The 26,805-nt window shown below is 43.4% G+C and overlaps 1 protein-coding gene across 8 annotated transcripts in view; it reads left to right on the forward strand.

The window, feature by feature from the left end:
- AGAP1 (ArfGAP with GTPase domain, ankyrin repeat and PH domain 1) overlaps nucleotides 1-26,805 on the forward strand; it is a 304,896-nt gene that overhangs the window by 161,086 nt on the left and 117,005 nt on the right. For all 8 annotated transcript variants that reach the window (XM_056495964.1, XM_056495969.1, XM_056495965.1 and 5 more), the window contains one exon: nucleotides 20,664-20,768. In XM_056495964.1, the coding sequence (XP_056351939.1) occupies nucleotides 20,664-20,768 (105 nt within the window). The remainder of the gene's footprint in view (nucleotides 1-20,663; nucleotides 20,769-26,805) is intronic.

Raw genomic sequence — 26,805 nt, forward strand, 5'->3', positions numbered from 1 at the left:
CCATCCTCCCCTCCTTGCAGGCTCCAAAGAGCACTCCCTCCTGGCAGGGAGAGGTGGCCTGGGATGCTGTGCCCTGTGTCAGAGGTTTGGAAGGACAGGAGTAGCAAATGGAAGTGGCTTGTTACACCTGCTTTCTGTTTCCTTTAATTATCTCCCCACAGTGTGTCTGTCCCTCATTAAGGGGGATTGTGTCTCGTGCTGCCTGGGAAGAGCTGGCCCCATTAAACCAGTTATAACAGCAACACATTAATGCTCCCCTGCCCTTTTTCCTGGGCTGGGCAGAGGATGATTCATCAGCACAAACTACTTGCACATACCACAATTTAAATATTTTATCAATGCCTTTCTGTCTGTATCCGACCAATTTTCTCCCAACTTCTTGGCAGTGTTGGTTTTTTTAACATTGCTGCCCAAGAAACCTGGCTTTCCTGGTTATTTAGATTTGAGGTTGGTTCCCTTTCAGCTGAAAGGGATCCCAGCAGTGGTGGCTCCAAGTAAAAATGACTTTGTTCTCTGCTATGTTAAATTGGCTGGTTAATTCTGGTGTTATTTACCCTGTAATTCATTAGTTTTACTCTACCATTGGCAGCTGACAGGCTGTAATTTCATGCCTTGCAATAAAAGATGTCTCATAATCTGCTTCATTTAGCAGCAAGAGAATTTAATGAAATTAACTGCAGTCCTAATTATGCCAGTGAATACTAAAGACTGCTATCAAGTTTCCTCAGAAAAGGACAAGGTCCACCTTATGAAGGATTTAGAATATAATTTCCTGGGAAAAGTTGCAAATGTCTCCTTCTATTGGCCAACAAGGGCCAATTACAAGTGCTGATACGACTTTAATGAACTAGTTTGTTCTGAGGATATCTCACAAGGAATAATAATTTTTTATTTTCGAGCAAGTTTTTAGAGGTTTCTCTCCTTAGAGCAGCTGATCTCTGAGAATTTGGTGTTTTGCTTCTCTTCTGAAACTTTCCTCCCTGTCTTTTGTGGTGCCTTATGCTGAGGGGTAGGAAGTGAGGAGAGGGCAGCTCAGCTGTGGGGTGAGGGGAGTGGGGTTTGGAGATCCTAACCCAGAGGACATCAGGGAATTTGGCCTCACATGCTGTGATTCACTGGAAGTCCATAGCTCAGTTAAACAAACACCACAGTTTTGTGGGATGAGAAAACTCAGAAGGGAACACAGGAAGGCTGGGCTGAATGGGGCTTAGAGCAGCCTGGTCTAGTGAGAAGTGGAGCAAGAGGAGCTTCGAGGTCCTTCCAACCTAGAACTTCTGACATTGCGTAAAAGTAGAATTGATCTGAGGAGCCTTCCAAGGGCTGAGGCATCTCTCTGTGATCTTCTCTTCCTTTTTTTTTTTTTTGTTTCGTGAGTCTGCACTGAAAAAGTCTATTAGCTGGCAGCGTTTCCTTGATTCCCATTCCAAAGTGTTGGTTGATGTATTTGCCAAATGTGCTCTGCCTGCCTCCTGAGCACCGCCACACTCCAACAACAATGATGTGAAATGTAACCGCCAGTTTATGGCTTAAATGATGTTAAATGTAGTTAATTGGAAAAACTTTTAACTGCAGAGAATTTCCCTGCGAATAGCCTTCATAATAACCAGCTCACTATAAAACGCAAAATGCTTTGCTCACAAGGACAACGGCACTATAAAGGTGAAGTGTATTGATCAAATTACCTGAGATAATAAACTTCGGATGAATAACTCCTCTATTGATGAATGGGACAAGTCTTCCCTTTTTTTCCCTAATCCCCTTGGTGTGATGGGAAGGCGGTTGAGACAACAGTGTTGCAGAGTATGGGGTTGTTTCAAGCCCAGTTTATATTTTTAAGTTAAGGAGCTGTGTGAAGTTGGTGATGGAAAACGGCATCGGATTTTTTTACTGTTTCTGTTTCTTTCTTTTAAGCTGTAATTTGTTGAAAGTACAATCATCTTCCTTTAGATAAAAAGTTATAGGACCACATAAAAGTGAATATGTATGGGGGAAGATTCTCAAAATGGTCATTATTTGCAGCAAAGTTGGATAAAGAGGGAGCAGTGAACTCCTCCATACACGTTGGTGAGGAGGGAGGTCAGAACACAGCTGGATTCATGCTCGTGTCAAAACAGGGAAGAGTTACAGCCCAGAAAAGAGGGACAAGTGTGGTGGAAGAGAGCTTGGAAGCAAATGAGTTTTGTTGCTTGATGCATCCTCGTTCCTTTGCTGTAGGGATTTCATGGGATTGTTCCAATTATGGGAAACAAAGCGAAGGGAATGGATGCATCTGCCTTTCCCAGCAGTTTGAGTTTGGGATTTGACCAGACGTGTCAGCTGCCTTGGCAACTTCATATAAATAACTCCAAATAAACATAATGCAGACCTTCTTCTTAGTATTTCAGAATGCAAACAGAAAACTATAGATTTATTCAAGGTGTACTAATCACCTGTGACTGCATTTATTGGGTGAAGGATTAAGTGAGAGCTGCAGGGAATGGGCTTCATTTAAGGACTTTGTTAATGGAACAGAGGAGTTGGAAGGAGATCCTTAAGATCCCTTCCAGCCCAAACCAGTCTGTGATTTTGGAATATCTTCAGAACTGTTGGTCAAAGTGGAGAGAGGCAATACAGGGTGATTCAGACATGGGTGATTTTGCAGTGTGATGTGTGCTGCCAAGTAAAAAGGCTGGAAGTTCAAGAGAAGTTCCAAAGATCACAGGGATGTAATCAGCAGATTTCAGTGGGAAGAGTTCAACCATAAAAGCCTGGCATAAGCCTTCCAACTTAATGAAAAAGGGGAGCAAGGAGGTAAATATGAGTTGGATTTGGAATTGGTTATGGTGAGGGAAGGTATGGAGTTGATATTCAGAATAGCACAGAAGCTCAGGGTGGGTGATATTATTTGTCATATTACCTGAAGGTTGACAAAGTTGTGTTGGCTGCTCCATGGGCTTATGGTGTTTTAAGAATTTTTATTTTCAGGTTTTGAAAGGTTCCATCAAAGCAGACACCCTTTTATTATAGCTGCATTTGTCTTTGTGATGCACTTTAAAATCACGAGAGAACAATTTGAATCGAAGTTGTTAAATTATGGAATGAAAAAGTCTCTCTGTGAAGTTTGTGTAACAACATATTTTTATCTTCTTTGAGAGGTCTTGAAAGTTGAAGCTGAGCAAGGTGGGATATAAGGAAGCCCTTGGGTATCAGCAGGACAAACAAGGAAGGGAACCAAATGCTGGAATGGTGTCAGAAAAGCACTGCCACACCTAAGCATCACAGGAGTTAAGTGAACCATTGGACCACATCATTTAAGTCCAAAACCCATAAGTATTAATAAAATAAGGCCTGTTTATTAAAGTAACAGCCAAGACCCTATAGTAAGACCCAATAATAATAATAATCATTAATGCAAAAATATTAGAATGATAATAATAATCATCATCATCACATCTTTGCTGTGAAGGGCTTAAATAATGTGTGTTGCCCAGCCTGATCATTTTACTGTGTTGTCTTATTTCATTTGGTGCATATAAATTATGGAAAAGTGACCTAAAAGGCATATACCATGAAAGAACCAAAATCTTGTGTCATTAATACACTTTACAGGGATTTGAAATAGGACTTAGTGTGAGAAACAGATCCAGAGCTGGGATCCCTCGTTCTACAGAGTGGAAGAAATTTTTCTTCAAAAAGTTCTGATGTGAAACATCATGTGATGTGATCACTTTGTTGTTTCATATAAATATGGATAATTATGGATATACTCACACATATATAGATGAGACCTCTCTGTAAAATATGTAAGTAAAGAACATTATCCTGCAGAAATGGAAAACCCAGAGCAAAGGGCAGCTGAAGCAAAACGTGGATTTGAGAATATCCGTGGATTCAAAAGGTGAGAGCGAGACAGGTCTGCAGCTTTGGAAAGAGATTAAGAGGAGCCTTCTTTTAATGGGCAGGATTGATTCTGCAGGGATGTTTGAGCCTGTGTCAAGCACAAGGCATGAGGGCAAGAACTCGAGCTGGAGGAGAGGCCAAGCACCACAGGAATGTGTCTGGAATCTGATCAGTGATAAAACAGACATTTTTATTACGTTACATGCAAAATTCAGCTCATGTTATTAGCAAGCCTCAGCTTTGCTGAGGGGTTTTAGAGTTCATTGTTCTCATTTTCATGGCTACCTTCAAACTTTGGAAAAGTAACGTTCAGTTGGCGCCGCTGAGCTGCGCCACCAAACTTTTAGCACCCAAAATTAAAAGCTGAGTTGGAAATGTGAAGCAGATCAGAAGCCCGGGGAGGCAGGAGTTGGCTGTGGAAAGGGAGCTTTGATGTCCCTAATGCCCATTGTTTAATGCCGGGGGCTGTGCTTTTAAATGCCAATGCACAGCATGGAGGCCTGGCCCTCCCATGGCGCCACAGAGGGTGCACTGGGTGGCAGGGGGAAAGAAAGGAGGAATCCTCCATCCTGCCGGCACAAAGTTGACAGGGACGAAGGCTTCTGGAGATGTTTTTTAAGAAATTGTGCAGCAAAGTGTGCAAACCCGAAGCTGCTGTGCTGTGCGTGCGGGTGTGCAAGGGAAAGTTAGCAGTCAGTCAGGTTTTATCTCTTAATGAATAGAGACTGCTGAAGTAAGGGTTAGGTAATTGAGTTTATAATTAATTAGCCATAACCCTCATCAGATAAAGCAGTTGTCGAGATTTTTTTTTATCTCCTTTCTCTCCCCAGGGCCTGCCCTTCTTTGTCCTTGCGCTGACAGCCAGCACTTATCTCGGGCCTTCTCCATGCCGTGCCCGTCAGCCCCTCCTCCCCTGGGCTGGGCTGTGGTGGTCAGCCGGGGCTGTATTGTCCTGCCAGCATCCCAATCAGGCCGGCTGTCGAGGCGGGATGATGAATTAGCAGTAGGAGTTAACGTGTAGGTGAGCTCCAGATCGGAGCCCCGATAGCTCCCGCCCGGCTGCTGTGCGTTGTCACCCTGCCCTGCGCTGATCCGCCGCTGACACTTCCCAACAAAGAGGTTAAAGGGTGGATTTAGTCAGAGAAATGGGGCATTGCTCCTGAAAGTTGGGATGCTGACAAAGGAGCCTTAATTTCTTCTGCCGTGCAATTCACCTCAACAATGCTGGAAGAATAAATTGGATTTTGCTCTGTTTTCTTCTGGTGGCCTTATCACCCTTATGTTGTGGGTTGAGCTGTTTGCTTGCGGTAGGGGAGAAACTCCAGCCACATATCTTAAAAGCATCAGGATTGTAAAAGGTGTCGAGCCCTGCCCATGGAGGCAGATGAAGGGAACTCAGATGTTAAATTTATCCTCCCTTCACAGATGCATCAGGGGAGAGCAGCTTCCTTGCTGTGTTTACAGTAGGCTCGTGGCTCTGTGCTGGGCTTCTAGACCTGCCAGAGGAGAGCAAGGTTCAGGACTAAGTCTGTGTGTCTTCCCTTCATCTGGAGGTTTTGAATTGGAGATGAAGTCTTCTGCATCTTACAGTATCGACTCCAGGCTTCGAATGAGTGCAGGTTCTCCTTATTCTGGGTGTCAGCACTAGGAAATGCAACTCAAGTCTCTCAATGCATGACAGGCTTGATTCTTTTTGAAAATACATAAGGCATTATTCTTCTGTGGTCTCTTTATTAGACTGGTAAAGTTTTCCTCTTTCTTTGGCATTTTGGCAGCAAGATACACTTTTAGTTTGACTACAATTATTTTGGGATTCTTGCTTCCTTGGGCACACCTACCCCTTTCTAGGATCTTCCTGGAAGTTGAATTAGTAACATATGAGCTAAGCTCCATTTAAGATGGCACAGTGTGACTGCATAAATGACATTGCTGATGGCAGGTTGAAGCTGTTCTAGTTTGAAATAACAGCTTGGTTGTCCTAGTGGGTCATAGAGCCCTGCTGCTGAGCTGTGATGGTTGTGGTTTGTGAAGCCCCTCAGTTGGGCAGGGTGTGCACCTCATCCCAGCACAGGAAAGCAAATTCTTGTGTACCTCACTGCTAATTGATAGGAAGGGTGTAGGAAATGGGTCTGTGATGCATTTTGAGACAGGAGAAATTCTGATTGGAGATGCAGAAACGTGTTATTTCCCACCAGGTTCAAACATTGGAGCAAATATCTAAAGGGGCTCTGAAATCTCCACCTTTGAAGGTGCCTCCAAGGGGACACGGAGCTCCTCAGAGTTTTGGGTTTGTGTCTTGCCACTGGAGGTAAACCAGGGGGAACAAAGAGCCTTCTCATCCCCCAGAGAGACACTCAGTTGTGTGTTTTGTAAGTGAGAGAAACCAAGCATGAATGCGGTGGAAGGAAAGAACGTTATTATCATCCCTGATGTAGGAACCGCACCAAAATGTTTTCCTGGTTGAGGATTTATATTGCAAATGAACATCAACCTTGGATGCTGTTACCTCATGCAGAAGGGTAACTAAATGCACATTATTTTAATTCTAGGAAACGGTAGAGAGAAAAAGCTTTTGCTTTGAATTTGCCTCTGAAATGTAAGAGATGGGACAATTCTATCCCTGAATAATTTTTTTAAAGCAAAGCTGGGAGTGTCTTCTGGAAAACATGTATGGATTAATAGGATGGATTCACCTGGGTTGGTCTTGTGTTACATGTTTTATTTTTATGATAGAAGAAAATTCTTCTTGTTTAGTTGCCACTGGATTTTTTTATTTAATCAACAGTATTTTTTAAATAGAGATATAAAAAGCTACCATTTATATACAGACTAATAAATATATGTTAATTTAGTTTAGTTTCAAGTTTTTCTTTTCAAATACACCTTTTTTTTTTTAATGCTCATTTTGCTATAGGTATTAGAGAAAACTTGATATAGTAAATGAACTCAGTTTCAGGCTTTTTAATTGCTTTTGGTAAAGGAAATTATGTGCTTTGTACCTAAAGGAATGTTTAAATCAGGTTTTAAATCAGGTTTGTGATCTTCAAGTGTTCAGATCTTCAAAAGCAAGTGGAGTATGTTATAGGACTAGTTAAAGAATATCCATATTTAAATCAATACTAAGGTTTACTGAAGCTAAATAGAGAATTAAGGAGGAAAGATATAAATATGGTTTTGAAACCTTTCAAAACATAGAAATAGGCCCATAGATTGAAATCAGGGTAGAGTATGATTCTTCACCAACTGGTCCCATTTGCAGGGATTCAGTCCTTCAGGAGCTGACCAGTGTGGATCCTTTATCCATGGGGTCAGTCCTTCAGGAACTGACCAGTGTGGGTCCCTTTACCCATGGGGTCAGTCCTTCAGGAACTGACCAGTGTGGGTCCCTCTATCCATGGGGTCAGTCCTTCAGGAACTGACCAGTGTGGGTCCTTTATCCATGGGGTCAGTCCTTCAGGAACTGACCAGTGTGGGTCCCTCTATCCATGGGGTCAGTCCTTCAGGAACTGACCAGTGTGGGTCCCTCTATCCATGGGGTCAGTCCTTCAGGAACTGACCAGTGTGGATCCCTTTACCCATGGGGTCAGTCCTTCAGGAACTGACCAGTGTGGGTCCCTCTATCCATGGGGTCAGTCCTTCAGGAACTGACCAGTGTGGGTCCCTTTATCCATGGGGTCAGTCCTTCAGGAACTGACCAGTGTGGGTCCCTTTATCCATGGGGTCAGTCCTTCAGGAACCACTGTGGACTCTCTCCATGGGGTTCCTGCAGGACCCTGCTCCAGCACGAGCTCCCCATGGTTCCAGAGTCTCCTCTGGACACCTCCCTGCTCTGGTGTGGTGTGTTCTGTGGGATTCAGGTAAATCTCAGCCCCACCATGGACCCCCTTGGGCTGCAGGGCGCAGCTGCTTCGCCCTGGGCTCCACCACGGGTGGTGGAAGCAGAAAAGGCTTGAGATGGGTGGTGTAACCTCATTTTCTTTGCTGTTTTAACACTGGGGTTTTCCTGGGATGTTCTGTACCATCATTTGAAGTCTGTGAAGATGGGAAGTAGGAGGATGTTTCTGAAAGGCTGGGCAAGAGTTTTCAGTGCAAATAAAGCTGGAATTAAAGAGCTGCATTCAATGATCGTTGTGGGTCTTTTCCAGCTCAGAATATTCTGTGAATCCGTGATTCCCTGCATTGAGGAATTTGATGTGTTTTGAGGTGGTCAGACTTTCAGATAAGCAGTTTAAGGGCAGTGAGAAGAGAGTGAAACCTTCCCTTTCAGGCAGCCTGGGTAAATTTGCAGAGTTAATTTCAATTATGACATATTTGAAAATTTGTCCTGCATGTAGGGAACAAAGAGATTGGGCTTTCTCCCTGGAAGGTGTCCTGGAAAGCTGTGATTCCTTGGGCCACACCACTGCTTTTTTTCCCCCCACTCCAGTGATTTCAGAGCAGGGATTGATGGGCCCCTCTTCCTTAATGAGTTTGCTGAATTGATTTTATCATTGCTTTTTGTCACTTTCCTAGAACTAACATGGAAATGACAAAAAACAAGGGTCCGACTGACGACACTCGAGCGCAGGGTGTTAAAGTTGGTAGGACCTGGGATTATCAGCAGCCATAATTGACAAATAATACCCCTCATAAATACTGCCAGTCTTTTCAATTAGTTTTCATCTCAAATTCGGGATGCAAAATGATGGCCTGTCAAGTGACAATGGATGACAAAAATTAATAAATTGTCTTCTAAATAGTATGGACACTTAAGAAAAATTGGGCAGCCAATTTAGCACAGCATGAACCGGGGGGGAACCTTTTGTACTGTTGCCGTGCCACTAATGTTGTCTGGGTCTTTATTAATGGTGCTTGGCTGCTGCTGACAGTTTTGTTGCTACTGGCAACTTTCTTCATTAAAATTAAAGCCAGCGTCAAATCCCATTAGCCGCACTCTGGGTACCTTGCATTTTTATTTTTATATATATATTTATTTTATTTTATTTTATTTTATTTTGTCTTTACAAACACATTCTTTATCTATAGGAAGTTGGGAAAGGTGGTTAAAAATTAGTCTTTGGTCTAATCATGTAATAAATAATGGATTATATTGGGGGTTTTTTGAGGGAGATTGTCTTCAACATTTTACATCTTGCCTAGTCTACAGCCAAGTAACTGCACAGAGAAATCCATAAATGAGCTTTATAAATTATCTTATCTGAACATAGTGTTCTTCTGTGTTGCCTGCAAGCCACTTGGATCTGGGATACTCTCTCGTAAAACAACCGTAGCCTCTGGAGCAGCTTCTGTTCTTGTTGTCTCTCCCTCTAAAATATTAATGAGGTTAAAACTGAGGGATCAACATGTGTGCAAGACCACTCTTAAAAGGAAAATAAAGTGTGTATCTTCACATAGTTCTGGGAAGGAACAAATATCTTTCTTTGTGGAAACATCTTTTGAGTTTCTGCTTTAATAACTTATGGATTGACTGCTTAGCTGAAAGAGAGCAGGATTAGATGGGATAGTGGGAAGGAATTGTTCCCTGGGAGGGTGGGCAGGCCCTGGATCCCTGGGAGTGTCCCAGGCCAGGTTGGATGGGGCTTGGAGCAACCTGGGACAGTGGAAGGTGTCCCTGCCATGGCAGGGGTGGTACTGGATGATCTTAAGGCTCCCTTCCAACCCAAACCATTCTGGAATTCTGTGACTCCTTTTAATAAGTCTTAAATAGAGGAATAAGTCTTAAACAGATAGCACACAATAACAGCCACATCTGCTGTCACTGCTGGGTGTTCTAAAAGATTCAGAACTTGAGTGACCAGTGCATTAAATTCCCTGGGCAATCTCTATTCTGCCTTACATGAAGAAATTCCAGGCTTTGCAGGGGAAAATGTGGAGAAATCAGGGAAAAATTTCTTGCAGAATCATCTCTCAGATGTCCTTCTAAGAATGCTCAGAGTGGAACATGGTCTTTTACTCTCTGTGATGCATCACACTTTGCCACTGCATTATATTTCAGCTTTATCTAGGAGTAGGTATTTCCAGGAGGATTTATTCACTGCTACCTTTGTTACAACATCTTATTAATTGTACTGCTCTGGGCTTGGGGACCAGACCTCCCTGATGTCAGGTTGTGCTCCTGACATCATTTGGGTACAAGCCAGCGATCCAAAAATGTGTCATCTGCCTCCTGATTCTCAAGGCTTCTGATGGATGGAAATGCCTCATGAAGTGCAAAATAAGGCTTGGGTTTGCATCTCTTGGAAGGGTTGGAAATAGATGGTGCTTAAGGTCCCTTCCAACCCAAAGCATTCCAAGATTCACATCTCTGATGGGGATTGGACAGAGGAAGGTAGAGTAAAGCCTTCTGATGACTGCTTGAGAAATGCTTTTTGGTTCAGGAATTGGGAGGGTTGGGCTTCTGTCCCAGTACCATCAAACTGCAGGTAAAGCCAGGCTGAATGAAGGCAGTGCCAGTGGGTTCCTTGCAGAAAACAAGAAGTCCATTTAAACATTCCCTGTAATGGCTGTGTTTGGGAATGATCTCATATGGTAAGTGATAAACAATTAACAGTTCAAATGGTCTTTTAAACTGGTGTGCTTTTGCAGCAATTTTTGGGCTGAAAAATGTGCTCAAATCTGGATTTCAATTCAGCTGAAATGTGGGTTGAGTGACCCTATCATTCACAAGAATGGATACTTGATAGAAATTAAATATACTGGTGACATCAAATTAGCATCCATCTAATAAATCCAAGCTGTGCTTTTAGCTCTTCTGCTAAATCTTCTTGGTTTAAAAAAATAAATAAATAAAGGTGTCAGTAGTTAATTGTTGACTGAAGCTTAATATCTGTTGAAGCAAATGAGCCATGAAATATACTACACAGGAAGTATTGTATCTGGAGTGATTTTAACATTAAGGCAATATTACAATTTTTAACTTGCTGACACAATATGCAGAATCCTTTATTTTGAAATTGCCCTGATTAATGCTGAGCTCGGGAAGTGGGGGAGAGGAGGAGTGAGTGCTGTATACAAAGCAAGGCAGGCCAGGACAAAACCCAACTTTTTTTCTCAGAAGAAGAGTATTAAATAACAGTAAACAAATTTTAGCATGTCTCAGGATAACCTTGTCCAAACCCTTGATTTATAATTTCTCAAATTGTTCAGATGTCTAGCACTGGCAATGTCTCATGTTTTGTTAACACTAATTTCTAGAACAACTGCTGTAGTAAAAATGGGTGAGTTCTGCTTGTAACAGCAGTAACTGTGACTTTTTGTTGTAACAATTTAAGAACACAGGTGAAAAACCTGTACTTGAAAGTTGTCTTTAGGTTGTACCCTTAAATCCTGGGAAGTGGCCTTGGATAGGTTTTCCCTGGGTTCAGTTGGAGTTGTGGAGATGCCTTGGTGTAAAAGAATCAACAAATCACAGATTATTCTGAGCTGGAAGGGACCCATGAGGATCATTCAGTCCAAATCCTGACCCTGCACAGATACCCCAACAAGCTGAGGTGGAGTGAGGGTTGGTTTTTGAGCAAAATTTTACACCCTGTCACAGGTCTTCTCCCAGTGTGACCCAAGTCATGGTCCTTGCCTAGACTAGAAGGTTTTTGAGTGAATTAGCTGCACATTTTTATGTATTCCTAGCTGAAGCCAAAATGATTTTGTTTTCAGATGATAAAGTACGGATTGATTCATTAAGAAGAAGGAGCAGACAGTTGTGTATGTTGTGGAAAGGATTATTTAAAAAGATGTGTCTCTCCTGCACCAGTAGATAAATCATCATTTTTACAAGCTGCTTAGCTCCATGACTACTCACATATTGAGCAAGTAGCAAAGGCATGGGGTCACAACTGTCTCTTCATGCAGTTGTCCTGTGTGTCTTGGCATGTTTCTCATTTCTTGAAGTATTTCCCTCATGTTGAAGATAGAATTTACATTTTTTGCAGCTTTTTTTGATACTGTGAAACATGATTTTAGGAACTTACAGCACCCACTAGGGAAGGAATTTTTCCTCATTCCTTATTTGTTCCTGATTTGTTTTCTGCTACGATGATGAGAGGACAGTGCCCAACATACATGAATTGTGTGGCTCTGAAGAGCCATCATCATCTTCATTCCCATTCCTCTGAGTGATCTGGACATCTCAGGAACATCACTGGAAATGCCTTTTTCATCCATTTTCCGTTTTTTTTTTCTTGGTCTTAGGAGAGTTTGGAGGGAAGGGAATGAGGTGTGTGGATGGAGGAGTGCTGGAGCATCCTGATGGGCTCTGATCACCCACCCTGGTCTAGTGGAAGGTGTCACTGCCCATGGCAGGCTCAAGATGAGGTTTAAGGTCCCTTCCAACCCAGAGCATTCTTTGCAGTGTTGAACCAGTTCAGTGTGTCCTGGTAGACCTTTCTGTAGTGAGGTCATTGATGCTGATGGTCCTTGACCAGAGGACAAGGTGTAAAGGCAGAAAAATGGAGCAATCAGGAAATACTGTTAATTAGAATTATGAAGAAGGTGGCCTTCTACTGCAGAATTTTTTTAAAAGGATATTTATTCTCCTACCCTGTCAAAAGTTTGAGGACCAGAGGTATAACTGTTCAGCAAAATTTATTTTTCAAGGAGGACACTCCTTTTGATTAAAAAAAATCAATATAAATTTTAAAATCTCGTTATGTAGCAGCGTTTCTGAGGTTGGTTGTCGAAGGCCTTTTTGGTCCCAAAATTTCCTGACATGAAGTGTGAATCCTTTCTGTACAATAACATGGAACACAGTTTAAGGGGAAAAAAGGAACACACGCACACACACTTTTTTTTTCCTTTTTTTTTTCCTGCCAGCATTCTTGGGTTTGTTATTCAGCCGATGCTGTATTAAATTGGATTTTGTGTCCATCATTATTAAAATGTGAAGTGTGTCGGTCACAAAGCATACATTTCAGGGCAGTTAGCTGAATAATTCTTTTCTTTATTATCCCAAATTACTGCTGAGCTCTGGAGAGGTGAGCAGTTTAGCCAATTATTGCCATTTGAGCTGGATTTGTGGGTGATTAGCTCCTGGTCGAATTCAGTCCTGGCAAGGGCTTTGAAGCCTTTCCTTGTGTGATTTTCACAGCGGTGAGGTAGGAATAGACGAGGCTAATGACAGGAAGGTCGCCTGGGTGAGGTGACCTGTGGGGGGGGGGGCCCGGGTTTAGCAAATAGGGCATCCACAATAACAAGTGTGTCACTAACCCCGCCGTGCATAATCGGAGTTTTATAGGATTGTTGGAGATGCTGACAGCTCAATTAAAGTGTAACCCTTTGTACCATATAGCCCCGGCAGAATGACAGAAATATTACCAACAAAAAAGGGAGGGGACCACAAGGGAACTGGTTAAAGATCCAGGGTTCTTTTTCTTTCCCCCCTCCATCGGAGCCTGCACAGAACGGGCTGCAGAAAGCATCCATTTGTGAAATAATAGGTTGTCCAGGGGAGGGGTATGGTGCCAAACATGGCTACAAAAAAAAAGCTGCTCTTAAGTGGTCTTCCTGATGTTTCTATGGAAACACTATAGTGTCGGGAGAGAAAGTTAAAATTGGGTTTTAAGCTTTTCATGGCTTTTCTCCCCTTCCGCTTCCCCAACCAAATCCCTACTTTATATAAAATATGATAAAGAGAATTTCAGGGCTCGGGGAACGGAGCACTCCTGTAAGGAAAAGCAGATCCTCTGCCTAGGAGTGGTAATGCCTGCATGAGGATTCCTCGCTTTCCATCACCCAGCCAGCACTGTTTGTTTCTTGAGAGAAGTCAGTGTTTTGTGGCTTCCTTTTCATGCCTGACCCTTCAGCCATTCCCGAAGGTTCCCTCTCTCGGAGCCTTTCCCACAATTGTGTTTGCTCGCACCGGATCTGCTTCCCAACGCTGTTTTTCCTTTGCCCAGGGTAATGATTAGCATCCAAGTGCATTTCACTGGTGTCAGGGAAACCACAGCTGCCAGTGCCAAGGGGTTAATAAACCAACTACTGGAGATTATTAAGGGCTGGGATTCTTTTTTTTCCTATTTTTTTAGCAGTCCAGAGTAAGCAGATCAAGTCTTGGAAGGCAACAGAGGCAGAAACTCCTGCAAGGCAGGAAAATAATGTGATTTTCTCAATACTGTGTCCTGTTCAGAGAGTTAAACTGGGGTTAGATTGAAAGATGTGCCAATTCTAAATACCTGATTGCATTTTGTAACACACTTGAATGTTCAGCTCCACAGGAAGGCTGTGGGGTGGCTGTAGAGTTTGCAATGTGCTTTTGTTTTTGTAAAGTGTCATGTTAGAAATAGTCATTAAGTAGGGCTAAGGAAAGAGTGCCCCTGTCCCAAAGCTGCTAACTGAAGGAGAACTCAAGAAGATTTGGAGGAGCTTGTGCATCACCTGTGTTGGCAAGATCCAGAGGCTGAGCTATTGGAGCAGGTAGTTATCAAGGCCAGGTTGAATGGTCTTGGAGCAACCCTGGATAGTGGAGGGGTCTCCCTGCTCATGGCAGGGGGTGGAATGACACGACCTCTAAGCTCCCTTCCAACTATCCTGTGATTCTGGGATGAAAAATAAAGATGCAGAAACAGCCAACACTAGTTTGTTCTTCCCATTAAGTTTGTCCTTAGTGCTGCTGTTCCTTGCAGGAGTGTGGTGGCTGTCCTTTGCTGGAGGTGGCAATCTTCATTGCTGGTGCTGTGATGAACTGTAAGAGTTGCTTAATCAGCACTAGGGTTTTTTTCAGCACATCTTTCTAATTTTCTTTCGTAGTTTGTGTGCAGAGAGCTTGGCAAATAACGAGTTGCAGGTTGATTGTCCTTCAAGTTTAAGCAGAGCCATTATCTTTTGCTCCCCAAGTCAGGTGTTAGATCCTCTCTGTTCTTTGTCTTCAAATGGAAATCGTGGCTGATCAGCCCCAGCATTAGGTAACCATTCATGAAGTAATTACCTGATGCAGACCTCGTGTTTAGGGAATGTTAGAAGAGAACTGGGTGCAATGTTCTGATTTCATTTTCTCGTAAAGGCACAGAACTTAAATTTGTGTGGGAGCATCTTTTAGCAAAACTCTGCTGCTGCTGCTGCTGCTGCTGCTGCTGCTGCTGCTGCTGCTGCTGCTGCTGTGGAAATTTTTAAGGGAGGTGGGAGGGGTTTTCCATGTGCACAACTGTAGTAAGAACTTTTTTATTTTTTGCAGTGTTATTGTTAAATTTCGAAGTTGGAGAATATATGAGCTCTCCTGTTTTCAGAACTCTTCAGAGCCACTCCAAGCTCTTGTACTTTTTTGTGGTTTGTTTGTTTCCTGTGGTTCAGTTGGTCCCCAGTGGTGCTCTGCTACTGTAAGAGGTCACAGAATCAATCCCAAAACAGTTTGGGTTGGAAGGGGCCTTAAAGCCCATCCCATTCCACCCCCTGCCATGAGCAAAGACACCTTCCACTGTCCCATGGTGCTCCAAGCCCCAGTGCTCAACCTGGCCTTGGACGCTTCCAGGAATCCAGAGACAGCCACAGCTGCTCTGGGCACCCTGTGCCAGGGCCTGCCCACCCTCACAGGGAACAATTCCTTCCCAATATCCCATCCATCCCAATTTCCCTCTGGCAGTGGGAATCCATTCCCATAGTCCTGTCCCTCCAGGCCTGTATGCAAAGTCCCTCTCCCTCTTTTTCATAAACTCCCTTTAGATATCAGAAGGGAGAGAGAAGTTTGCTACAGGTTTCCAAGTGTATAAACTTAAACCAGATTCATGTCTCATTGGCCAGAAGACTAAGCAGCATTCCCCTAAATTCCTGGGGAAAAAAAAAAAGACTTAAGTCGGGAAACTGAGGAAACAAGTTACATTTTTATGGAAGGATTCCAAATAGGTTGGGAATCTTCAACAGTTTATCCCTTAGAGAATTTTAGGTTTAAAGAGAGAACAACCTGGTCTGGTGGAATTTGCCTCTGCCCATGATAGGGGATGGAATGAGATAAGCTTTAAGGTCCCTTCCAATCCAAACCATTTGGGGATTCTGTGGCTCTCTATGGATCAATGATTCAGTATTTACCAAAAGCTTTCTTTGGCATGCAGGTATTGTTTGGAGGTGAAACAGTTTGATCTTGTGGCTGCCATATGCTGGAAGAATGGACTTTAACACCAGAAACCTGCTACAACTAAATCCTCTGGAAGCAAAAAAATATCACTGAGAATTAATCTCTTGTTCATTATCAGGTGATGGTGTGCTGTCAGACAGACTGTGCAGAGTTGGCTGGTCATTGAGTCCTGAGGGTTTCACCAGCACTTGTTCTCCACGTTAATAGATTTCCAGGAAGTGGGGGTTTTATTGGCCAGAATTTGTATGTAACAATTAGTTTGTGATCCTGACTGAGTGACTGCCTTCAGAGTTGTTTGAGGGAGAAGATTTTTCATGACTGAGAGTTTTTCTTTTCTGAACAGGAAGCACAGGAGCTGCAGACAATTCCCAGCAGTGCTAGCTGCTAATCATGGCTGTGGGAGCTCCGGACCTGAGTGGAAAATTAGGAATTTATGTTGTTAATGATGGAGTTGAGATTACCTGTTTCCTTCTGTCAGAACAGCATCAGGGAAACAATATGAGGTCAGCTAAATATTAGAGAGGGGAAGAAACAAAAGGCTGGCAGAAGTTTGCACCTCAGTCATGGCAGTGGGGTAAATTTCTGAAAGAAGGTAGAAACCAAAGTGGAATCATGGAATGGTTTGGGTTGGATGGCAGCCTGAAGTTCATCCAGTTCCAGCCCCTGCCTTGTAGGTACCATATTTCCTTTTCCAGAAGGTCCAGTCTTGACTCTGCTGACTTCAAAGACTATTTTTAAGGCTTCTCACCTGCCGGCATCTTCAGTGCAGCATTAAGGAACTTTAAGGGGTCACTTTTTGAAATGCTGATAATTTACTATTTAAAACCTACAATATTTCTATAGAACAAATTGATGATTGTTTGGCCACTAAGTCATTATTGAAGCAGGAAAGGTCTGGAGCCCACAGAAGGCACCCAGAGCAGCCAGATTTTGCAGGTTGCTGTGTATTCAGATGAAGTGGGTGTATTACATGCCCTGATCCCTTGACCAGTGCTGGGTGTGTTGGGTTTTTTCCACCTTAGCTCCGATCAATCTGAGGCTGGCGGCTTTTCATTAGCTGCTCCTGCTCCCACGGTAATGTTGGGATTGCAGAGCCTGCTGGCAGTCTGTAACTTCCCCAGGTGCCCTGGAGCTCAGCAGCCTAAGCTGATTGACTCAGTTAGAGCCCCAGTCCCTAACAGCAAATGCAATCAATAAATCTTTGTTGGTAAATAATTGCTATCGAACAGAGTTTTAATATAAATTTATGAGTGGTGTTTTATCACAGCTTGAGGCTACAGCAAGCCACTGAGTGATGGATTTCAGATCACACTTGCATTCATTACATTAACTTTGTAAGTTATTTAAAGCTTGTACACTTAACATTGCTTTTGGCTTGCAATGACCTCCTGGGAGTAGACGTAGCACACACATTACTGATGGAGAGCCAGCTCCATTCGCTCCCTGGATCCTCCAGCAAAACCCAGGGACTGAGCTCCCTGCACTCCACTTGGAGCCTTTTTCCCCAGCTCCTTAAAACCACAAGCTGGAGGACTCACCATTCCTCCCTTAAACACAAAGTTGCAGTTTTGGAGGGAAGGTAGTAAAAGACAAAAAAAAAAATAAGGCAGTTTGAGGTGTGAAGTTCTTCTCGGTTTGTGTGGAAATCGGAGGTGTTAAATTCTCAGTGTTGAGTCTGGAGGCTTTGGGTCAGCTGCACCCAAGTGCCCATGGAGGGCTGTAAGAAAGTAAAGGTTTCATGCAAATTAGGGAAAATACGTTAGTCCAATTAATAGTAATTAGAGACAGGGATTATTTAGACCCAAAAAAATGGTGTTTGGAGTAGAAGACTGACTTAGGCTCTTAATGCATAGCTTGGGGGCTCAATGGGATTTTTCCAGTGTGCTGTGTGTACGTGGAGACCTGTTTGGCAGTGACTGGGGATGTGCCAAAGCTGCCTCTGAATTGCCTTGGAGGTAGCAGGGGTCAGCAGGAACCTCTGCATCTCAGTTCCTCAGCACAGGACCTGATGTGACTCAAATGTAGCCATAATGTAACTGAAGCAAGGAGCTTTTTTTTTTTCTGTTAAATAACATTTCCTGTCATATGTGGGCCATTTATTATTTTTGAGTGTAGCTAATATTAAATTGTGTTTATAACTGATCTAAACTCTGATTCTAAGACCATTTCTCCAGACCATTCTATAAAATTACCACAAAGTGGTGGCCTTGGGGATAAAAACTGTGCTTTATATGGGCTGCTTTGCTTTATAGCACTTTAAGTTAGCTCCTTGTATTCAGAGCAGTGTCCTCTCCAGGTACTTCAAGATACTTTTAATTATCACATAATGTGAAAATGATTCTGTTTGCCAAAGGAATGCCTGAAGAAAATGGATTGGGAAGTCTAGTTTGTTAGCTAGGCATAAATAGGTCCATCATCTGTATTCAGTTCTGGGCAGGTTGGGTTTTGTTAGGTTTTTTTACATCAAAGTACAGAGTTCTGCTTTAAAAACATGGTAAAACCGCATTTGGAATAATCTTCTTCTTTTAGATCCAAAACTAGAATGCCATCATTCATACTTAGATAGTAGCAGAACTTTAAGTAGTAAAAATCACAACTGTGGTAGATTTTTACTCTTTAGTGAGATTATAATTGGTATGAATTGAAAATTATGTAAGTAATGAAATGTTTTCTGTATAGCAAAGGGGCAGTTAAAAGGTTATGAAATATATACATTTTACTGGCTTCAAAACTTGAAAAAAAAAGGGCAGAGGGAAAAAAAAAATCACCATTGTGATCCTCACTGCTTTTTCCCCATTAGAAGGTCTGAAGAACAAACCAGTGCAGGGAAACAGTAATTTTTGATCCCCACAGCACAGCACTAACTAGAATTGGGTCCCCCTAAACACCCGCACCGTGCTGCAGGTGAGGTATGAAAGATGGGAAAGGTGAAGAGACAGATCACCTCCTATAGACAAACAGGAGAGTCAAAGGCAGAAATAAGCTTTCATTTTTTGATAGAAGAAAACAACGTCTCCAGGCGCTGGCAGGCAGTAATTGGGATGAGCAGGAGCTTTTGTGAGGAGGCGTTTCAGAAGCCCCGTTCTCCTTGAAAAAGTTTGAGTTCTAGCAAGGAGCAGCACAAAAAAATACAGACATGTGACCCCCAGACAGGCAGAAAGTTGGGAGTTTGGATCACTGTGCTATTCAGGTGTCCAGCATGAGCTTTTCTTCACAGTCCCATCCGTGGAGTGCATTGAATTTGGGAAGGGTTCTTCTCTGAAGTTCTGTTCCAGCTGTGTGGCCAGGAGCAGGACTTCTGCCCGAGTAGAACTGACCCATGTCCCCTCCTGGCTTTGGATAGGGTCTGCAGAGGGATCACTTCATAAAACTGCAGGTTTAATGGGAAAACTCAGTTTCAAGGTGTAAACCATGCTTAACAAGAACAACTCCATGAAAGTTGGAAGCACTGTGCTTGGTAGAGCAACTTTCTATGTTCTGTTTTCCCTTCATTTTAATTGCCTTGTACAATGAGAAGGGAAAAACTTGTTTTATAGGGATTAGGGAACTGAAGTTTGTGTTGGGTGGATTTATGGTTGTGATTTATTGAAATGGATTTGTGTCCACTTTGATCAGAGCTTGATCTGTGACACCAGTGTGTCCCTGTGGTAGGTACTGACCATAGGATCTCCCCTGGACATTCCAGTAAGACTTTGCACAACCATAATACTGTCTGGATCCATTAGGAACTGCCTTCTGGCTTGGGATTGGAAATTAAAATTCCCTAAGGAAGTGCATTCTTCATTTACTACCTTGAGTGTTCTACAGCGTGTGGTATTTTATTTTTCAGAGTGAATGTTTGTTTTGCAGCTGAGAATAGGTTAATGTAGAGTTCCTGTCTGTTTTGTTGGAACACAATGATGACTTTTAATCTTTGCTGTTGAGAAGTTATGGCTGCCCCATCCTTGGAAGTGTCCAAGCCCAGGCTGGACAGGGCTTGGAGCACTCTGGTCCAGCGGAAGGTGTCCCTGTCCATGGCTGGGGCTGGAACTGGATGCATTTCAGTGTCCCTCCCAACCCAAACCATTCTGGGATTCTGTGATTGTTTGCATTCATCCCTGATTGAATATGGTGAAGAGGTGCCCAGCTCCACTTTGCCCAGCTCCTCTCCTCTGCAGTCACACCGCTGTCATTAAATTATCCAGGCCTTACTTGAAACACTTTGTGTTTGCTCTGGTTTTGTTTTGTTACTCTTGCCTGGGATTGGGGTTTCTTTTGTTTCTTTGGTTTTCCTGAATGAGTAGCCAAGAGGGGTTTCCATGATGGTGTCACCTTTGTGCAGAGGGAATGAGAGCACAGATGTGTGCTCTTCTGTGAGCAAGGAATCCCCAGGAGCATGCTGCAGGGAGGCCACACAGCAGGATCCTCCCTCAACCTGGGGTCATCATTTATTTTACAGGATAAGAAAATGCAGAGCATGGTGTCTTCATCAGCTAGGAGTACATGTGGTGGGTCACACTAAAATGTGCTTTCCTAAGGCATGGAATTCACTGGAAAAGGGGATTTTTCTACCCATTGGGCAAAGCCAGTGGAGGGAATGTGCATTGTGGGAGCGGAAGAATTAAGAATGTAACTTGCAGGAAAAAGCCTATCTGAAAATGCAACTACACCTCTCTCTGTCTTTGTCTTAGGCAGGTGTGTGTTGTCTGGAGGGTGTTTCATCTTTTCTGTCTCTCTCCCCCACCAGGGGATGCTGCTGAAGCGGAGTGGCAAGTCCCTGAACAAGGAGTGGAAGAAGAAATACGTGACACTGTGTGACAATGGTGTGCTGACCTACCATCCCAGCCTGCACGTGAGTACTGCTCTCAGAATGCTCAGCCCTGCAAAGCCATGCCAGCCATGGATTTGTGACTGCAGTGGGGCAGCTTCTTCCTCCCTCTTCATTCCCCTCCCTCTCAAACAATCACCACCTGCTGCAAGTCTCAGTGCACTCCAGTTCCTCTGAATCCACTGGGGCTTCCTTGCATCCCACAAGGCTGCTGGAACTGTTTAAGCCTTTATTTTCTTCTAATTCTTTTATAGATTTGTTGATCCCAGGGTTAAAAAACAAGTGTTTTACAAGAAAAAGTTTCCTAGGGGTAAAGTGTGAGGAGAGATCTTTGTCAGTGAGCAGGGCTTGTGGTTTACTCAGGAGTAATTCTGAGCAGCTTTTTGGAAATGGCATAGCCATTAAAATATGTTCCATACAACTTTTCCATGTTGAGACATCTATCCCTATCCCAAGTATGCTGTCTGTACCTCAGAGTGTGTGGCACAATTCCTAGTATGGATCTGAGGGTGGAAGGAGCACAGAGATCTCACTCAGGACTAGCCCACCCCAGAAATCATAGTATGACCCTCACCAAAGTTAAATAATATGTATTTTATATATATATATATATATATATATATATATATATATATATGTAATATATATATGTGTGTGGTTTTATCTGATACTATATTTTATCATCATCTCATATATACAGATCAGAGGGTTGCCACTTGTAATGTTTTTAGGACCAATTGTTTCTAGACCTATCAGTGGCATCTTGAGCTCCCAGGCACTTTCATATTAAAGAGGGAAAATCAAGGTTTTGATGCATTTTCTATAAATTCTGGGGTTTATAGACCTGCACCTGGAATTGGCAGGAAACTTCTGCCATAGATGGGTGGTGTCTGAGGAGCATGGAACCCTAGAATCATTAAGGTTGGAAAGCACTCTAAGATCATCAAACCCAGCTGCACCCATCACGAAACCATGTCTCCAAGCGCCACATCCATGTCTGGGCACACTGATGCTGTGCTTGCCCCCACTTGCTGTTCCCTGTCTGTGGAATATTAGCACTTCTTCTCTGCCTTGACACAAGATTTTATAGTCTCAGGTCCTGCCATAATGATGCTTTGCTCTGGTTTCTGATGTGATGTCCATGTCTCTTAAAAATTATGTGGTAAATTAGATGACAAGTAGCTTCAAGGCATTGCTGCTTCCCATCAGAAACCTTGTCCCTCAGCCCTTGTATTCTGGGGCAGGGTTTTCACTGCTCCTTTGTGTGATGTAGTTCACATCCTTCTGCCCAATTTGGTCACTTTCAGTGCCTCTAAATTTGACTAATCCTGCTGTGAAGTAGCCCTGAAATACCCAAATTTCTGTCTTGGTGTTGCTCCCAGAAGGGGAGCACGGGTGCTGTGTGCCCCCATGGAGCTGCCAGCTGAGCTTGCCTTAGATTGTGCTGGTCATCAAGCGAGGAGGAAGCTGTTGTGTACCCTGGCCCCTTCCTGGCTGCTGGAAAAGGCTCTATTGTTCCTGGCAGGGCCGTGCACGTGTGAGTTTTTCATTGCTCTGACAGACAATGGAGAAACTTCTCTGCAAGCTCCCCCGGAGCTGCAGCGTCGCCCCCAGAGTAAGAATCCACCGAGGTTACACGTAATTACTTTGAGATTAGAGGTAAATCCATGGGAGATTAGAGAGAATCCATTTAAAGAAAAAGTAATTACCAGCCTGTAATTGTTTCCCTCTGTCCCCCACCCCAAGAAGAAGGTGCTGGGGTCGGTGTCACCATTTGTTCCTTACATGGATCAGAGGGGTTTGTGAGGGAACCACAGATACTTTCAGTCACACTCCCAGTACACTTTTTGCTAAACTTTGTTGGCAGGAATGTCACAATTTCTTCTTGGGGATTGCCAGGTGGGAGGGTCTTCCCCCAAAAAAAGCTCTGATACCGTGTTTCTCGCTTGGTTTTGCTGGTTTTTGTTTGTCAGTAATTTTTGGGTTTTTTTTCACAACAAAGTGATGCATTTTTAATGCTATGCTTGCAATGCTGTCTGGGATAATTTCTTACATTGTTTCGAAAAATCAAGGCCTTATTTCTACCAAGTTTCCCATTAAGCAGCAGAAGAAAAGAGCTTTTGTTAGATATCTAAAGTCAGTTTCCTAAACTTCCTTGTGTAAAGCCTGGCTCTAATCAGATTTGGATTGTTTCAAATGCGCAGATCATTTTAGTTAATCAAAATGTTGCCCTTTTAATTCTGGAGTGAATTTTAAATTGCAGTGAAAGGTGAGCTGGCCTCTAGTGGTGGCAGAAAAAGGAAATTTAGGAGATCTTTTGGTCTGTCCAGCCTGTGGTTTGAGTCAGAGCCTAACATCTTGTGTTGGAAGGACCAATTACAGTGTTTAGTGGCTGATAGTGAGCACTGTGTTAAATCTTCCTCGAGGTTTGGCCACAAGTGGATCAGTTGTCTCTGCCAGATGCATTCGGTGGCAGCTCAGGCATGAAGCAGTGGTTTTAAAGTGGTTTATAGAAAATAGATATTGCAGAATCCAGCCCTGACATCCTCCTTGAAAGCATTGCCTAGAGAATGAAAGGTTTTGGGGTGGGGAGGGAAAAATCAAATGAGGCCCTTTCTTGCAGAGGAGGTGTCCCTGGGAGGGTCAGGCCTGTTTGGCAGGGCAGCCTGCTGAAATGAGTGCAGCATTGTGCCAGCTACGCGAGTGACTCCTGATGCCACCAGGCTGATGTTTGACACAATAGAGAAATCCCTCTCCTTTCTTTTCAGGAAAGTGGGGGGAGAGGAAAACGAGGGAAGAAAAATATATGTACATAAGCACCCTACTGTTTCCTGACTTGGTCATGTCAGGTTTTTTCAAGAGCCTCAAACCTTCCCATCCCTTGGGACGCCGAGGAGCTCTGCCGATAGAAAATGGTCGGGGATAATGAGAGAGAACTTTGACCCGCAGGCTTCAAAGTTCACCAGAGCTCCCTATTCATCTTGGGCTTCTGGAGCAGAGCTGTGGAGTGGATCACTAAAATTCTGGCCGGCAAATTCCGTGCCCGCCTCCCCAAAGGGCCCTGGGGGAATTTGTCGAGGCATCTCCTGGCTTTTTAATGGTGGGATGCCCCGCACGGGGGCTCCTGGAATGCATTCACCAGGATACCTGCTGGGCAGCACTGCTTTATCTGAGCCTTCTCCTGATGAATAGCTGATGATGTCTCACCACTGGCTGCCTGCCACAGGACTGCCAGCGTGCCACAGGTCAGCACATGACAAAGCTTTAGCCGTGGATGTCCGTTCTCTGCTCTTGTATCTTCACCATCACTGCGCCTCATTTATGAAAAGAAGAAAAGGGGGGTAAAAAGGCTGAAAACAGCTCTTTTTTGGTAAGGGCAGTTTTCCCTTTTTTATGTTTAGTTTGGTCTAGATTTGATTTCAAATAAAAGCACAATGCTGGGATACCTTATGCGGGAAGAAGAGCTTCTTAAATACATGAGAAGGGAGGTGTGATGCCCATCTAGAACACATCTGGTACACAAACCCCACGTATCTGGGCAGCAAGGTTACTGTTTGCTTGCTGCAACCTTTAACTTTCATCTTCACTGGTCTGCCATGATGGCTTGGGGACTGTAAATGTGATCCACGGGATATCTGGCTTTATCTTCATGAGAGAGGTGTGGATTCATCTGGTTTGCTTTATTCATCTGGCAGTAGCCATGGTTCCAAATTCTCCCTTAGATACAGTGCTGGCTGGGTGAGCAGCCCACGTGAGCCTTAGCAGTGTTGTTCTATCCACAAATAATTTGGATGGGTTTTTTTTTTTTAAAAAGGCAACATTTCAGCCTGGTAAAGAGTCAGATCCAACACCAGGCTAAACTTGTCACAAGAGCTTCAGCAGTACATTATATGGACACATGCTCTGGGAAGACCTTAAAAACACTGTAAAATTCCTTAAGGTTTGAGGTGTCATTTGGGTTTTTGCTGCTTAGCCATTTCCTTCAGAAAAAGCAGATGGTGAGAAGCAGGAGGCTTTTGAGGATGTCCTCTGTGTTGGGATCTGGAAGTGTTGTAGCTCCATGCGCTTTTCTCAGGTCCCAGCATTTCTCTCAGAGCTGCAGTGGAAATTTTTATGATTTTCCTGAACCATTTGGAAACAGAAAGCCTGCTTGCATATGCAGGATCCCATCTCCTCTCATCCTTGAGAGCAGTGTGGTGTCTGTGCAGTCAGTGAGCACCCAGAGCCTGGTGCTGCTCCAGGGAACTGTGCTCCCTTTCCCGTTAGGAATATCTCCCACAGCCATCATTGCAGCTCAGATTGTTTCCAGAGTTGTGTTACCTCAGGCAGTTCAATAGCTCTGAAGTGTGTTGTTTGTGTTGCTTGAATAGAAATATTTATGCTCATATATTTCTAAAATACCATCGTGTATGTCCATTCCCCCTCGTTTTTGCACAGAAGGATTGTAAAGCTGGATATTGGGCTGCTCTGAAGGGCCTTTTAACTGGCATTTCCTGTCAACAGCTAATCCTCAAATCAGCCTTTGTCAATAGAGACTTGGGACTGACAAAAGGACCCTGAAAGTGCTCAAGGCCAGGCTGGAGAGGGTTGGAGCAACCTGGGACAGTGGAAGGTGCCTGTCTGTGGCAGGGGATGGAACAGGATTGACTTTAAGGTCCATTTGAATCCAAAACATTCTGGGATTCTGTGTTACTTTTCATGAGTGATGTAGCTCTCCCTCCTTAAAGAGCAGTGATCAAAACAAACCCTGCAGTTTGGGCATTGAGGAAGATAAATTTGAAACTTGTGTAAGCTTTTATTGTACTTACTATTGCAACCACTAGCATGCCTAAAACATTGGTTAGGATAGATGAAAATGAATGATAAGAACAGTTAAATATGAGGATAGCAATTTCTGATTTTTATAAAGTGCTGTAGCTGTACAGATTGCTCAGTCACTTTTGAGCTTTCTGGAAAACTTCTTTATTGTCTTAATCTGAAAGATGTAATGGACTGAAGATAAATTTGGGAGAAGAATATAAAACTGAAGATCATAGAACCACAGAATATCCAGAGTGGGAAGAGACCCAGAAGGATCTGTCCAGGCCTCTGTGCCCTCGAGGGGGTCGACACTCAGTAGTGTGGCAAACACAATTGTTCTTTGGCAGAGCTGCACAGGCTGGAGCAGACACACATTTCAGTGTCTGCTCCTCCTTCAGAAAGTCAAGGAAAATTCTGAGGATCAGAATGAGTGGCAATTTAAAAGGCAAAAGCCAAGCTATTAATTAATCAGGGGGGTTTATAAAATTAGAGCTTCCTGTCCAGCCGAGCTAACTGCTGTGGGTATAAATGCTTCATAAATTACTCAGGATGGTAAAACTCTGGTTTGTCTTTTACAGCAGCTCTCTTTACAAAGGCTGAATGAGAAGTTAAGTGCAAGGGGAAGAGTTTTCTTAAAATTGTATGCAGATAAGGGATCCATTTACAAAAAGACCAACATTTTGTTGCTGTTGTGTTCCAAGTCTTGCCTCAACTTCCTCTCCTGCAACACTGATGAAGCTGATTAACACCATGCTACAAATATAGCCAGTGCTTTTTATTACTGAAATTTAATGTTCTTGATTCCCAACATGAAGCAAACAGATTCATGATGACCTTCCTTTTGTCAGGACAGTGCGTTTTAGGGTGATCAGTGTTTTCCAGAATGCGTTCCCATTCCTCTGTTCTCCTCAGAAAATACCATTTAATGGGTTTCCTTAAGATTAACTCTGTATTCTGAAGCTGAATGGTATAATGGCTGTGTTTATATGCGAGAGGGGGGACAGCTAATTCCCCAGGACCATTTGATGAATATATTCCACCGTGGCTCATATCCTGATGGTCCGTCTGCAGCTCAGGCCCTTCCTGGGAAAAGCAGTGAGGGCGAGGAGTTGGGGAGACTTTTGTTGTTGTTGTTTCTTCTTAGGTGTGTGTGCCTGTGGCCCCACACAGAAACCAATCAAGGAGCAATTTATGTTCATTAAGGGCTTGTCAAAACTGAAAAATTTTCTAATCAACAGCGATGTGGCGGCGGCCCCTCCAT

Source organism: Oenanthe melanoleuca, chromosome 7 (genome assembly GCF_029582105.1).
Source record: "Oenanthe melanoleuca isolate GR-GAL-2019-014 chromosome 7, OMel1.0, whole genome shotgun sequence".
In the NCBI taxonomy this organism is placed as follows: domain Eukaryota; kingdom Metazoa; phylum Chordata; class Aves; order Passeriformes; family Muscicapidae; genus Oenanthe; species Oenanthe melanoleuca.